The sequence below is a fragment of the Larimichthys crocea genome, chromosome XIV (assembly GCF_000972845.2).
Source record: "Larimichthys crocea isolate SSNF chromosome XIV, L_crocea_2.0, whole genome shotgun sequence".
Taxonomy (NCBI): domain Eukaryota; kingdom Metazoa; phylum Chordata; class Actinopteri; family Sciaenidae; genus Larimichthys; species Larimichthys crocea.
This window is the reverse complement of record NC_040024.1, coordinates 11319024-11334587: the sequence shown is the minus strand read 5'-3', so window position 1 is coordinate 11334587 and position 15564 is coordinate 11319024. Positions and strand designations below refer to the sequence as shown.

Sequence of the window (15564 nt, the reverse complement as noted above, 5' to 3'; positions counted from 1 at the left end):
TTGGTCCGTTGCTGCGATACGTTAACGTGTCCGCCATATTGGATGTGGCAGATCTGCCCGTAAACTAAAACAAGCAGGGCCGGTTTTAGCTATGGGCAATGTGGGAGACCGCCCAGGGCGCAGTCTCCGTGAGGGCTTTAAGTTAATGCCTCTTATACACCCATTCACACACACACTAATATATCTGGGAAACAAAGCTCTACTTTGCCACATCCAAAAAAAATTTTAACGTGTTAATTCTTTAAAATTAATATACACACACTACCATGAACTATCATGAACTGTCCACCTTTCATTAGTGAACAGAGTGCAGGGTCCGTTGCTGCTCAGCAGAGACGTCAATAAATACTGCAAGTTTCTCTGGAGGAATTCAAGTACTGCTAACTACAACAGGTGTGTATACTGTGTGTGTGTGTGTGTGTTAGGAGGTCTGCAATCCTTCAAACACACTCTAACTTCATACAACTTAGTGTTACGGTGATGAAGATGGTGTAATTGCTGCATAACAAACATTATCTAAAAATATAAGGAAGATCAAGTATTAAAAAATATAAACAATATAAATATATATATATACACACAATATGTTTTAAAATGAAATGAGCTGTACAGCTGTGCAGGGATTGCAAGTACCAGGTTAATGTGCAAATGTTCGCAGTGCAGGGAATATTTAGATTTAATATTTTAATTCATCAGTTTTGATATTCATACATCTGGTAGAACTTTCGGGCTGAGACAAACAGATATATTGGTATTTTCCTGAAGTCGTAGGACGAGTAAAGGATCAAGGTTCAGAAGGGGATGGGGTTGATCCCTTCTTGAAAACAAAGTCAAATGAAAGTGTAAGTGTGAAAATGAAATTAATAAGGTCGAGTTTTTTTTTCATCAGGTGTGGTCGAGCCAACAATAACTACAGATCTGAAACCTGTTTGGATGTGACCGTAAGTATCACGCTGAATTATTTGTGTATTCTTGCCATAAAATAAAAATACGTCCCTCATCGTTTGCCATTCCTGTTATCAACAGATTCCAGATGATCATCTGGCTGGATGTGACATTTACGCAAACGCTGATTCACCTCGTAGGACTGAGCTCCGACCTAAAGGTGCCGGAGTCCCCGACACGGACTTCTTGTTGTACCTCCACGTGCGGGACACTGATAAGTGTAGAGCAGAGGTAAAGATCTACAGAAAACATTGAGATCATTGATATCAAAACATATCTGAGAAGTGTTTTAAAGTAGGTAGTAGTTGGATATTTCCCAACGTTAGATTACTACAACAGCAAATGTGTAAACCTGATGAAAGCACTTGGATCTGCGCTCACAAACGTCCTGTTCCTCCCTCAGCCCAACGTGTTGGCCTACGCTGTCCACTGCCGGACAGACGTCCACGGACGCCCTGTGGCTGGGGTGGTGGTCATCTGCAGGGGCAGGCTGACAGAAGCTGCATACAGCCACCAGGCTGCTGTACAGGTATGATTAACAACATTAATAATGATGCTTCTGCCAGTTATTACGTGTTGAAATGTGCATGCACATCTGTTTTCCAGACTGTGATCCATGAGCTGTTTCACACACTTGGTTTCTCTAAACATCTCTTCCACACCTGGAGAGACTGTTCCTCCACTTCTTCAGGTTTTTAAACACTTTATTACATCACATGCTTTTATATTATGATTTAATAGTGTGTGATTGCCTCATTCGTTGTGTTGTTTTCTGTAGTTCAACCAAATATCTTGAGTCTACTCCACATTTAATCACATTGAATATCACATGCATGGCTGCAGGGGGATCTGGCTGTTCTCCTCGAGGCCAAGTGACTCACTCTGATGGAGCAGGCCAGATGAGGATTTACACCCCATCCGTCATCTCAGCCCTGCAGAAGCACCTGGCGTCCTCTGACCCTGAACTAGGAGGGCCGCTAGAGAACCTGGTACCTACCAGCTCCAACTTAAAGCTTCTTCAGATTCATTGTGCGCTCTCCTTAACACGTTTCACACTCTTTGTCTTCAGGATGCACCTCCAGGCAGAGTGTCCTCTCATTGGGAGTCCAGGGTCCTGCAGGGCTCTATCATGGCGGCGGTGCTGGAGGACTCGAGCACAGTCCGGATCGACCCGGTCACCTTGGCTGCTTTACAGGATACAGGCTGGTACACGGTCAACCGGAGTCAGGCACAGAGTCTAGTCTGGGGAGACGGTAAGGAAAGGTGAAGTTTGTAGATAATAAATGCAGTCATATAAATATAATTTATGCATGATTACTAACAGGAAAGTAAACATCCTGACTCATGTGTCTTAACAATGTATGCAGGAGAACAACTTCATAATTAAATGTGTGTTTTGTAGGTGAAGGAGCTGTGTTTGGTTCCCTGTCAACCTGTCAGGACAAGTCCTCGTACTTCTTCTGCACTGGCAGGTACATTTCTAATCACATATTTGTGACTCATGTTTTCAGGTGGAATGTGGGTCACTTTTTGTCTTTTCATTGTAGGAGCCATATTTTGTTAGATCAGTATTCTTGGTTTGATTTATTTGGTCTGGTTGCCACGGTGATGTGTGTGGTTTGGGTCACATGGGTGCCAGCAGATGATCAACGTAGGTTATATTAGGGGCTGAATCACCTGCACTGGGGGAGGAGAGAGGCAGGTTAGGTAGCCGTAATTTTTGTTGACCGCTTTTCGTTTAATTGAATGCATTGTAATACATGCCAACAGTGTACGGTAAAACCACATTATGTCATCTTATTAAATACTTTGAAACGTACCTGGACTCATCGTGCTTCTCTGAACATCAGCGCGTTGTACCAAACATACAGGACCTAACCTCGGCCTCTCTAGCGTCTTTAAAGGATTTGGAAAGCCGCAATATCATACTTATTCTCTCTTCTCAGTGGTTTTGGATGTCATTATCTTCACCTCCACAAGGGAGAGTGTCAGACTGATCAATACCTGGAGGGATGTCGAATGTATAAACCACTGAAAAACGGGGTCAGTTTTATTTGTTTACATTAAATTCATGAGTTAAGTTTATTTTTTTACTCATTTTGAAAAGCTTTACTTCTTTTCCTTATTTTCAAAATGACTAAAATAATCTGCATTCCTCACAGGTATATGGGATAAGCCCTATTTTTCTTGCAGTCTTTGCCATTTTATTGCCATTGCAGCATCATATTTTCCTCCTCTTGTCTTCCAGAGTGAATGTTGGAAAGAGGAATACAACAGGCGGGCAGCTGAAGAGGACCGGAGCGGTGAAATCTTTGGCTTTGACAGCCGTTGCTTCTTCTCCAGCCTGACTACACAGGTTAGTGCATGCACGTGAATGCTCATCACTGTTTCATCTGTTTAACATTAATAATTTATTCTTTCTCCACCCAACAGAACGACAGCAACTCTGTGGAGGGACGTTGTTACAGACACAGGTGTACTGGACCAAACAGGTACCAGATCAAGGTGTCTGGCTCTGAATGGGTGGACTGTCCAGCAGGGGGCACCATTCAGGTAACATGACACAACGACATAAAGCAACAGCTGTAAATCAGTAGAGTTGTTCAGCGATACTGAAAAAACTAACCACTGTCAAGCTACATAAAGGGGTGTCACGATATCTGATTTTTCCTGCACGATTATCATGACGATGGCGACATGATGGCGACATTATCGCAGTATATCTAAAAAAAAGAAGTGAAAGTGCATGACAGTCATTGTCTATGCAAATGCAAGAACAGAAAGATATGATTTAAGAGGCTCTGGATTGTTTACAGGATGTTGTCAAATGTGTTTTATTATCACGATATCACGATATATCACGATGTCGCGATTATCGTCAATACCTGAATTATGTGGCACGTCACCCTCGATGACAACCAAACCCAGCATGGCTTTTCCTAATGTCTTCAAGGTCCTGTTAACTAAATAAACTCGTAAAAGAACAATAATATAATAATACAGTAATATGTCTTGATATGGTGCGATGTAAATATGTGTATGAATATGGCAGCGACATGGTGTATTGTGACAGAGAAGGTGCTTTTCCTTCTCCACTATTCAGAATTTGTCTTCAGGGATTTAAGTAATATAAAAATGCTACATGCAAACAGATCTGATTTAAAATGTAATCATATTATTTATTCTGTCTTTGCTGTTTTAATCCTCAGGTAAAAGGATATCAGGGTTTGGTTTCCTGCCCTGACAGGAGGTTATGTCTGTACCCTGACATCGCTCCTCCGTCAGACGACGTCTTTCCTGCTTCTATCACAAGGCAAGTATAACTTTAAACAAGCACCTTGTTGCTTTATAGAGATCTGTAACTCATACTAACATACTGCTTTTTGCTCAGTGATCCCGGTGACACTCAAACCTGGTCGCTCCTCTGCATCCCTGCTGCTGTTTGTCTCCTGGCTGCGTTCATGGTGTCTTACAGGAAATGTCGATCCTGCAGGATCAGGATCCAGACCGCCCCAGAGTGACTCAGTGATCTGCAGCAAACACTGCCTTTAAAACCTTTGTAACATTTCAGTCTTAAATAATAATAATAAAAAAAAGCTTTTAGATGGATTTGATGGATTTTAATGTGAAAGACAATTGATTATTTCAAACACCACACATGATGATAATAATAAGAGATAGTAAAATAGTATAATGAAAGAAACTTTACAAAAACTTGAAAACAAACAGTGAATATAATGTTAACAGAATAAACAAAGACATTGTAGAGATAAAATAATAATAACACAATACATGCCTGAGATAAAAACACCTGTTAACGACTGCACTGGAAAAGAGGAAGTCAGTAATGAAGTAGTAGTAATAGTTCCATATTTTAATCTACTGCAAGTCCTTGATTATGTCCCTTGATCATTAAGTAAGATTACTTGGGCGGCAGTGGCTCAGTCTGTAGGGATTTGGCTTGGAAAGGGTGGCCCGGCTCAAAGTATGGAAGGTGGACCGATAGCTGGAGAGATCACCTCATTATCACTTTGACACCAAGTTGCTGGTTGACATTTCTGAACCTACACTCAGTGACAGAGGTCCTTCTTCTCCCCCCTCTATTAAGTCATGTTCACAGTTGTCAGAACAACAATAAGAATCACAATTAACGCACAACCGAAAACGACGAGGAAAATGAGAAGAGGATTCTTCTTGAAATTCTTGCAGAGTTGTGGAGAACTCTCATCTGTGGGGAAAGTAAGGCAGAAATTATTTTCCTCACAGAAAGAAAGCAGAATCAGAAAGCTTTATGTTGTCTCTGCCTTTGCATGACTGTCTTGAGTGTTGCTTACTGGAGTGGCTTCTGTTTTGTCTTTGATTGCGGAGATGTTGAGGATCTGCTTTGATCATGTCCTCGTTGAAGCTTGAAACCTTTTTACGTTTTGCATCACCCTCCTCTCCTCGACCCTGATGGACTGGTGACGCTTTCTTCCTCTCTTTTCCTTTGTATCCCCTACGTTGATCCGGTTGTTCGATTTCATCCTGTTGCTCTTTCGTCCTGTCTCTCGGACTCCCTGAGGCTTTAAAGTTAGGGTTAGGGAAAAGTAAAAGTAATAAAATGATCAATCATCTGTTAATATTACAGGATTGAATGTTTTGTTGATGTACTTTTGAGATCTTACCTCTGTACACGAGCAGATATGCAGTGCTGGAACTGTGGAACAAATAGATACAGTAAACCATAGAATATATCTTAAACTTGAGACTGAACATTCATTCTTGACTCTTACGATCAAAAGCTCCAGGACAGCTACTACACAGCTACTAGTGACTGTTTCAATATGTCATATCTTATGAAGTGGAATATTTAAACGTACTTGTAAATCCCAGTTTTTGCAAACGGTTGGTCCTCAACCTGCACAGGAACAATCAACAAATATCTATTTAATATTTAGATTTTTTTTGTAGGTTTTGAATATCTGCCATACTATCTAACTTCTATTAGTTCTCCTTCACATTCACTCATTCACCTTGTTGACGTGAGCATCATTGAACTCATACCAGGTCTTGTCCTCATTGGACAGGATGGTGGCTGTGTAATGTCCACCTCTCAGACTGCCCATGTGATTCACCATCCCATACAGTTTGTACTTCTTGTTCTACAATGAAGAACACAGTCAGGTACATGAAAACACTTACACATAATGAACACTATTCAAAGTTACTTCCCTTGCCTTTATTTGTAGAGCGCGAGGCACCTCCACCCAGCAGTCTGATTTGACGTCTGACATGGTGTTGTAGTCAAAGTCAAATCTCTTGAGGAGTAGAACCAAAATCTGAGGAGATTTCTCCATCTCACATCCCTAAAAAACACAAGAAAGATGATTAAACACCACAGATTTTGATAATTTTATAACATGTGATCAGGGTACAGTTGAAGTTTGTAAACTCACACTGGTTGCGTCTGTTTTCTCGTTACATTCGACGCAGTACACCATGTTGCGTCCACTGTGCGATTTTGTCTGAAAAATCTTTTTAATGCCTTTTTCCTGTAGAAACACAGTAATAAATAATACATTTCATCATAAAAACACTATAGTTTTATTTACGTTTTAATGACAAAACAAATATTCAGAAGTATCTTGCATTTTGAAAATAGTGGAAATTTTACTAATTCTATCTTTTATTTTTATTAAAATGATATACCTGCAAGGTTGTACATAGACATTAAAATACTTTAATGTCAGCTTACCACACTGTACAGGTAGGTATCATGAGTATCTTTCAGTGACAGTGGAAGAGTCCAAAATGGATTTGTCTCTTCAATGATGATGTGGCCTTTGCAGCACTTTGTTGTGTATGTCAGCTGTCCTTGGAAAACCTTAATATAGAAATATTAATTATAACAAAATATTCTGATATGTTGGTTTGATACCCTGACTTGTAACTTACACTGTGGATTTCATAAGTACTCACCTCAGAGGCCTGTTTGTTGATCTTATTTAAAATCAGCTCCAGGCATTCGGCAGCATCACGTTGTTTGTTAACTGCAGAATGATTCATGAGAGAATTTTAAAAAGTCTAAAACTCTGTGACTATTGATCTACTGATCACTGACCAACCTACCATTTTTAATTTCCAAACTCTCTGTGATGTTTTCTGTTCTGCATGTTCTTTCTTCCAATTTTTCAAAGATGTTTCTCAGCTCTTGATCTATCAACTGTGATTTTGGATCCAACCTTTCAAAAGAGGGTGCATTGTGTTACAAGCAGACACATATATTATAATGTTACTGAACTAGAAAAACCTTGTAACCTTCTGTGCTTCATGTTAAATTAGAGGAGCCCTGTTTCAAACCTGTTATGGATCTCAGTTGTCATGAAGAGAACTTGAAGGACACTGTTGAGGTAACATGTGGCTCCCTGGTTATACAGGCCATAAAGAGGTCTCTGTAGCAGAGGCACTAAAAAAAAAAAAAAACTCAGTGTCATTATAGGGATTTCAACATGTATGTAAATAATAAAATTGACAAGCTATGTACAGTAACTTTATTGTGTCTTTGTAGAGACACTCATTCATCAAATTACCATTTTTGTACATCTCATTCAGGCCAGAGGACTTTCCTATAAAATTATAAATTTAGATTTAGGTTACATGCACATATGGTTAAATAAATATATATATAAATATATTCTTTAAACTAAATAGCTATATTAATATAAAATGATATAACCTTCTTTTAATTTCCTATTTTATTTGTATTCCACTACAAACATTTCTGCTTCACCTGCGTCCTTGCGGTTTCTGGAGCTGGACATCTTTTCCTCTTGAATCTCGCCTGAAGACTGTAATGATTTAAAAGTTATTATTTATCTGATTTTATCAAGCTGAACAACACACACCATCATCCTGGCATGCAGTCTAGTCCAACAGGTGGCGCTGTCTCTCCACTTGTTTGTGTATTTCATCAACATGACACTACAGGGAACATTTAGATATTCAACAAAAGAAATTCACGGACAACAAAATGAACTTTCTCAATAAGAAGCAGAAGAAGTGTAGTATCCCTTTAGAGTGAATTTGAATTTTGAAATTTAATCTTATAATGGCATGACCAGGCTGCTTTTACATCTTGAAATCAGAAAGAATTTTATCACTGAAACTTTTCATGCTTATTGTTGGTTACTCCCAATTAGTTACTCCGTCGCAAAAGTAATAAGTAAGTAATAAGTAAAATAATTAGTTTACAGAAAATCTGTATAACGATACCTTAAGTTATTTAAGGGAAACCCACCTGTTTTGCATGACACTCTGTGTAATATCACTGTTTTAACCAAAGCAGCGACTAACAGAAAATAACATTCATTCAATCCTATTTCACTCACTGACATAGAGACCTTTTGTGATATAGTAATCCTCTTCGTCTTAATTTAGAGAAAGAAGAAAATATGGTGTTACCTTGTGAAAGTTTCCACTTTGACTTTTGCAGAGGAGATCACAACAGCATGCAAAGCACCCAATGATAATTACTGATGACTATTTTTGGCTACATGCTGCCGTTTATTTCTAAGCGAATCCAGTTGAACCAACATAGTGGGTAGGCCAACATTGAGTTTCTTCAACCCTAATCACCAGGTAACTCTGAGATAGGCTGGTACCTGCACTGCTCCTCCTTCACTCAAAACAACAGCCTAACATGCCAAAGAGAGAGCGTCTTCTCTGACCTGGCTTAGTGCCATCACCGTCTACAACCCCAAAGCCCATGCGCAGCCCTGTGTACTGCCGAGGTGCCCTTGAGCAAGGCACCGAATCCCCCCAACTGCTCGCAGGGCGCTCTGGCTGGCTGCCCATCACTCCACCATCTCTCTCCACATTTGCATGTCTATGAGCCTTGTACTTGTACTGTATGTGTGTTTGGGGTTAAAAATGCATGTAAATAAAAGAAAAAGAGTGGAAAAAAGAATTTCCCCATTCTTCTTCTTCAATCCAGTAGAACCACATTCCTAAACTTGATTACAGTAAACTATTAAACTTCTGCATCCTTGTTTTGTCGAACTGCTGAGGTGAAATTTGACCTAACTCCTCAGTTATGTGCAGCACCTCCAGCTGATTGAAACACTTACTGTTTCAGTTCAGTGTTTCTCACTCATTATGTAGCCACTATAAATTCTTTTGAAATGGCACCACTTTGGGTTGTACCACAGGGACCCCCTCTCTTATATTTAGCTGCTGCATCTTCATGTTTTCTTTGGGATTTTTAGTATGTATAGGACATTTCTATAGTGAGATAAGTATGTCTAACTGTGACCATCAACACGAAGATCTGTTTTTCTAAGAATTTAATAAATGACAAATTCAAAACAAAGAAAAATAAAGAACGCAAATAATACAACTAACCAAGTTCAGACATAGTCCCAGAGTCTGATAGATAGCTGGTTTGCATGATTGACCTGGATAATAAATAAATAAAATAAAATAAAACACTTTTTAATCAACAAGTCTGAGAAAAACAGAGCATAACTCTGCCCAGAGGATTTTGCAACAGTATAGAAATGTAAATGGATGAACACCTGAAATGGTGCCACTTTGTGTTGTGCCACAAGGATCAGTTCTTAAACCCCTCCCAATCCCCCAGCAGAATGCTGTAAAACCACATTCTTGACCTTGATTTTCAGGAAAACACCTTGTACCTATCATAATGAATTGTTAGGGTCATAAATTATTTCACAGTGGAAAATGACTGTGTGTTTACAAAACCACAAGTCAAATCGTTTGGCCTGGGAAAGAATAGTATTCATTATGTTGCTATAAAACAACACTGAAGGGCGTTTACTGTGAATTATTTGTAAATGTTAAATCCAAGATAGGTGTCAGTCCGTCATCTGATCAGGTTACAAGTGCTGGTAATATTATAAACATCACGGACTGACGCAACCAGTAAAAGAACAAAGTTTCCCTCAGTCCAAACAGGTTTGAGTCCTTTTGGTTTGAGAAACTCTTTTTTTATTATTCAGCAAACTCAACAAAAAGAAAACATGTTTTACATACATGAGAGGGCCATATAGATTTCAACAGCAGGGCTGCAAAATGCTGCAAATCATTTTACAACTGCCTATTATGCATTGCGTCTATCAATTTACTGCATCCTTAGTAGCAGGGTCGACCCATAAAAAAATTAAAAGGGCAGCAGCTGCGTGTTTGGTGAGGCACTGGGCACAAAACCACAGTTCCAAACCCTGGTTATGATTAAAAATGTTTTATTATTACTTACCTCTACAATAAAAAGACAGAGAACCTTCAACTACTAGGCCAATTAGTTTGCTACCATGCAGGTAGTAGTGTAGGATAGTCTTTATAATACTAATACTACATAATGTTTTCTCCACTTCAGGTCCCATTTATCTAATTTTCTTGCACACTGGGCCAACGTATCCAAACCAGTCGCCCTGTATTTATTTCTTTTTAGCTTTTACAGTAAAGGACAAGAGAGCATCTGTAAGTTCAATACATCTTATTTGTTTTTACAACTCAGTGATTTTTACATTTTTTAAATCATAATGTATTTTTAGCATTAATTGCAGTGGGGTAGATACAGAGTCTGTGGGGTTTCTCTTGTCGTCTGGTCAGCATCAGAGGCCTCCAGGCAGCATCAGCAGTGTGTGGATGGTGGACATGTGTCTTATCCCGTAAGATAACAGCAGGGACGAGTCTTCCAGCGGCTCAGTTCTGAAGACCAACCGGATCTCGTCACCTGAGGAGAAATAAGGAGTCTCAACTTGTGATGTGTCGTTTGTTTGCTTTTTTTAAATGCATGAATACAAGACAGAATAATAGGATGGTCTCATCACATGTTTGTTAAATACATTCCAGAAAGACAGTTTAGGCTTAGGGTTAGGGTTAACTGTTAACTTAACTGTTGTCATTGTCATAGAGAACTTAATTAAACTGCACATTTGGTTATTGAGGCCATATAGTGGTGGCGTTTTAAAAATCGTTATGATCACTGGTGAAGAGAAGTTCAAAACTGGTCTATCTAGAAACTTTAACAAAGTTTAGAGCACAGGGATTTACAACAGCCTGCTTTCAACTGTGAAACTTGAGTGTGGATTCAAGACTGTGCTCCAAAATTATGATGAAAAATGTGTCTTGATATTTGAAATTTGACACACTATAAGTATTATATTAAAAAGAAAATTAAAGAAGAGAGACATTAAACGTACTTATCCCGAATTGTCTAACAATTTTCTTCTTCAGTTGTTTCACGGTAATCTTCTTGAGCTGCTCTGTATTGTCGCACAGATCCATGACGATCTCCTCTCCTTTTGGTCCATTGACTTTCAGCTGGATTCCCATCTTTGCCACAGAAACTTGTTGATGTTGTTAGTGAGACCAACGCAAGACAGAAATGTTGTGATCCTTTATGTGTGTGTGTGTGTGTGGGTGCACGTCGTCCTCTCAGGAAAAAAAAAAAGAAAGATTTGTGTCACCTCAGGCAACTTCAGGTCACATGACTTCACGAAATAGTTTTACCTCATACCTTTAAGACAGTGCAGGCATTGAGGCTCACAGAAGAGGCCAAGGCAACATGGGTAACGCACTGAGAGTTAGACGGAAGAAGAGAAAACAGAAAAAGAAAAGGATCGGTATTGTTCCTGTAAACGACTTTCAGGAGCCAGACAACATCTATGAAGGAGCCTGCGATGATCACTCTGAAAGCAGCAATTGGTCAACTGAACAGGAGAAGTGTTATGACCCTAGAGACCCCACACTGAGATTTGTAGATGGACCTGATGACTTGGACTGTAAGTAAATTTGACAAATAGACGTTTACTATCTACAACTGACACATTTGAAGTTCTTCATCATAGCCAGTGTTGGGTATAGTTACTTTGGAAAGTAGTTGATTAGGTTACAACGTTACCGTCAATTAAAGGTAATCCGTTACGTTACAGCGTTACCTATGCCAGGAATCTTGGGCCCCATGACAAAAAAAATCAAATTGGGCCCCCTCTGCGTAGTTATTGTCACCACATCTCTAGGACCCAACTATCCCATCAGAAGCTTTACATAACTCTAATTAAAGGCTTGCAACTGTTTTTGCGTCTTGTAGTTCAATACTAGTACTAGCACAATATTTACTGCTGGTGATTTGTACATGCATGCAAGTCTGCATACAGTATGCGGTGCAGTTCACTATTTGATGCGAGATTTAAAAGCCACCATAAAAAAGTGCTGAAGGCCATTTTTTCACAGTATCAATGTATTTTTATTGTAAAATTTCAAAATGGAAAATTATCTTAATATTAATGATCGCTTTAAAAAAAAGAAAAGTGAACGAACTTAAAAGGTATATTAAATTTTCAATCATAATGAATTAACATCATCCTCTCAAAACAATGAAAACAGCAGATTTTTTAACTTAGCTGCACATATGTCAACAATATTTTTTGGGGCCCCTGTCAGTCGTGGGCCCTTGGAATTGTCCTAACTTTTCTCCCCTATACTGCCTATAAATAAAAGTAACGCGTTAGAGTACTCATGCGTTACCACAAATTAAAAGCTGTTTGCTGTCTGTCTGACAGTCGATTTCTCTGAGGAGAACCGCAGAAATCCTGTCTTGATCCTGGGGAACTTGTTTAACAGATCGATCTTGACACTTGACTTAAGATACTCAGCAATTTCAGCGTCCACCGACTCTGAGACCTGTCTGTCGGAATTTTTCTTTCCTTATCCGGAGAAATCCTTACTTTGTAACGCGTTAGAGTACTCTGTTGAGTGTTGTAACGTGTTACCCACAACACTGATCGTAGCTTATGGTCATAACATCTTTTCTTGTTTGTTTTTGTGTCTCATAGTTTTGTATAATGACTACAAGTCCCTTAGAGCAAAGATGTCGTGTGGTCATGCTGTCACTCCGATGTCTCTCACTGACTGGTGTCACCATTTGTTGGATGAGGTATGCTATCTATCTATCTATCTATCTATCTATCTATCTATCTATCTAATCAATCAATCAATCAATCAATCAATCAATCACAATAAAGGTGATTCTGATTTTCTTTGATTTTTTTCTTCTTCTTGTATTTAAGGGTGACTGCAAATTTGTCTGTGGTCAAACTAACTGTGATGTCGAGTGGCCCTTTGAGGAGGTTTGTAAAATGGCTCTTCTAAGCCCCGAAGAAATTGAGTACTTTGAGAAGAAAATGTTCGCCAATGCTGCCAAAGATTACATGGACGTAAAAGCAGTAAGTACCTATGTTACTCTATCTACAAACTGTTCTCAGAAATTGTATTGCTTGGTCATGCCAATAGCGAATTTAACCACATCTCATTCTGTTTTTACAGTGTCCTGGTTGCAAGTCTAATGTGATGAGAAATGATCTCAACAATCTGAATGTTATGTGCAGTGTGTGCACAACTGAAAAAAACAGGATCTATAGATTCTGCTGGCAGTGTTTGAGGGAATGGAAAGGTCCAGCTCCACGTTCAGATCGTTGTGACAATAATGGTTGCCAAAGCCCATTGGAAATACTGAGAACCTGTCCAAATATTGTCTTCAGGGATGTGAAGGGGGTCTCTGGCTGTCCATCTATCCGTGCCTGTCCCACCTGTGGTTTGCTGGTGGAGCATAACAAAAATCAGTGTAAAAGCATGATCTGTCCTCGGTGTAAAGTGAAGTTCTGTTTTGTGTGCCTGAAGATCACTGAACAGTGCTTGAAGATAGACCCATACAACCTTTGTCCCACTGGTGTAACACCTAGACAGACCTCTATACCTGTGTGGAGGATGACATCATCATGTTGATTTCACGCCGTGATCTCAAGAAATTCAGACGCTCCACAATTGAATAATTTGCATAGAAAATGTGTTCTTCAAAATCAAAATTGTAGCCAAGTTCTTAACATGTTTTTATTACATTTCTAAAATTTGAAACTTTATTCTGAAGGGTAATCATCATATAATTATTCTGCAATGTTATATCTCTACTGTTGTCATGTTTATCTCTATAATATCTTAATCTGTTATTTCATTGCTTCATCATTATGTTTTTTGTTATGAGCATTAGTTTATTCTCTTAACATAAACAATAATTCATAAATGTCAAATGATAGCCATGACTCTGTATATAAAATGTAACTTCACTATATCATTGCCACATAAATTGTGATATATAAACAAATTACACTGGTGGACGAAGTTTTTTCAGACCATTTATTGATGTAAGGATACACCACAGGATAAAAGTATATGATTACAAATAAAATTCCTTTTTTATTGTACTTGTTGCCTTCATTGGTATCAAAATAAACCAATTAGAGGCAGAGTAGGGCTGGGCACGACTTTGACCTCCTAGGAAAAAAAATCATTGATATAAAATGATATACATATTACTATGCGTTAAATTCATAACATAAATATGCAAGTTTCAGTGATAAAATGACACTTTTACCAGATAAGCTCATGCGATTAGACAAGTTAGAAATAAAACAGTTTAAGCACGTTTTCTGCATTGCTGTGACTCCTATGCTGCTATGTGTTTATAGATCTAATAAAACTCAGTCAGTGTCAACAAGTGGAGGGACAGCGCCCCCTCTTGGACTAGACTGCATCCCTGCATGTAACTAGTATTTAAAGGTCCAGTGTGTAAGATTTAGGGCCTTTATTTTCAGAATTAGGCAGACTATATATATAATTTCATGCTTGTATAATCACCTGAAAATACAAATGTTTTTACTTTTATTACTTAAAAATTCTCCTTTTATATCTACAGTGGGAGCGGGTCCTCTTTCATGGAGGCCGCCGTTTTGAAACAAAGTGTTTCTACAGTAGCCCAGAACAGACAAACTAAACACTGACTCGAGACAGGTACTTTCAAATGCTGTTTCACCTTTACACTAGGAAGGTGAGGGTGATGTGAGGAGATTGCAATGCAGATAATTGCTCAGCAATTCCAGTGATGCATATCTGCTCATATACAGAGGTAGGAACATTCAGAGAATATATAATTCATGTCCATAATATTAACAGATTGTTACTGAATGTATTACCTTTCCTGCACTTCAATGCCTCTGTATACGAGATGCCACGTAAGACCAATTTAGACGGACAATACAAAGGAATGACAGAATGAATCCAGTAAAATGAATGAACCAAGGAGAGATGAGGTAGAATGCAAAAGAAAAGTCTGTTAAAAATGTGAAGCAGATGAGGGACAGACAGGAAGAAAGAAGCACTTAGACATCGGGCTATAAGAAAGAAGGGCAAGGCAAATTCGGGAGAATTCCCAGTGGGTCGCTTCACTTTCACTTAACTTTTGGGCCGGTCATGGAAAAAAGTAGTCTTCTCTTATATTCCACATTTTATACCTGACACCACAGCCTCTGAATGGGTTGTACCATGTGAAGGCAGTCTCCGTTGCCAGATAGAGTTGGTTGGGTCGGTAAAGGCTATGCAGTAAAATTACCCCTAAAATTAACAAGCCCCTGCTGAAACAGATGATGAGCCTGAAATTAACCATGGAGACGCCATGACTACAGGGGCAGGTAGAGAGGATAACAGAGTAAACAATATGAATTAAAGTTATTTGATGTAAGATAGTGCAGATATAACAGCAGTATATTTTTAACCTATATGCCT

At 38.8% G+C, this 15564-nt stretch overlaps 3 protein-coding genes across 4 annotated transcripts in view; 2 read left to right on the top strand and 1 right to left on the bottom strand.

Annotated features, from left to right (window-relative positions):
* Positions 1-4554, top strand: part of cirop (ciliated left-right organizer metallopeptidase) — a 7409-nt gene extending 2855 nt beyond the window's left edge. For both annotated transcript variants that reach the window (XM_027287889.1, XM_027287890.1), the window contains exons 3-15: positions 300-393; positions 890-941; positions 1027-1176; positions 1349-1474; positions 1552-1636; positions 1789-1934; positions 2015-2198; positions 2348-2417; positions 2892-2988; positions 3194-3301; positions 3379-3498; positions 4155-4258; positions 4337-4554. In XM_027287889.1, the coding sequence (XP_027143690.1) occupies positions 300-393; positions 890-941; positions 1027-1176; positions 1349-1474; positions 1552-1636; positions 1789-1934; positions 2015-2198; positions 2348-2417; positions 2892-2988; positions 3194-3301; positions 3379-3498; positions 4155-4258; positions 4337-4466 (1466 nt within the window). In that variant the 3' untranslated portion in view covers positions 4467-4554. The remainder of the gene's footprint in view (positions 1-299; positions 394-889; positions 942-1026; positions 1177-1348; positions 1475-1551; positions 1637-1788; positions 1935-2014; positions 2199-2347; positions 2418-2891; positions 2989-3193; positions 3302-3378; positions 3499-4154; positions 4259-4336) is intronic.
* A 488-nt stretch (positions 4555-5042) lies between these two features.
* LOC104932900 (ubiquitin carboxyl-terminal hydrolase 47-like) lies at positions 5043-8772 on the bottom strand. The gene is made up of 13 exons (XM_027287891.1): positions 8386-8772; positions 7715-7772; positions 7285-7390; positions 7054-7166; positions 6904-6974; positions 6680-6808; positions 6381-6476; positions 6162-6290; positions 5958-6086; positions 5805-5842; positions 5610-5641; positions 5280-5507; positions 5043-5173 (listed from the first exon to the last, which is right to left on the bottom strand). The coding sequence occupies exons 2-13, from the start codon at positions 7743-7745 to the stop codon at positions 5049-5051; spliced, it is 1227 nt and encodes a 408-aa protein (XP_027143692.1). The 5' UTR covers positions 7746-7772; positions 8386-8772; the 3' UTR covers positions 5043-5048.
* Positions 8773-11409: 2637 nt separating this feature from the next.
* Positions 11410-14152, top strand: LOC104932923 (probable E3 ubiquitin-protein ligase RNF144A-A). Its single transcript, XM_010748258.3, has 4 exons — positions 11410-11729; positions 12783-12883; positions 13017-13172; positions 13273-14152. Exons 1-4 carry the CDS (start codon positions 11513-11515, stop codon positions 13729-13731), a joined length of 933 nt encoding a protein of 310 aa, XP_010746560.3. The 5' UTR covers positions 11410-11512; the 3' UTR covers positions 13732-14152.
* Positions 14153-15564: the final 1412 nt, after the last annotated feature.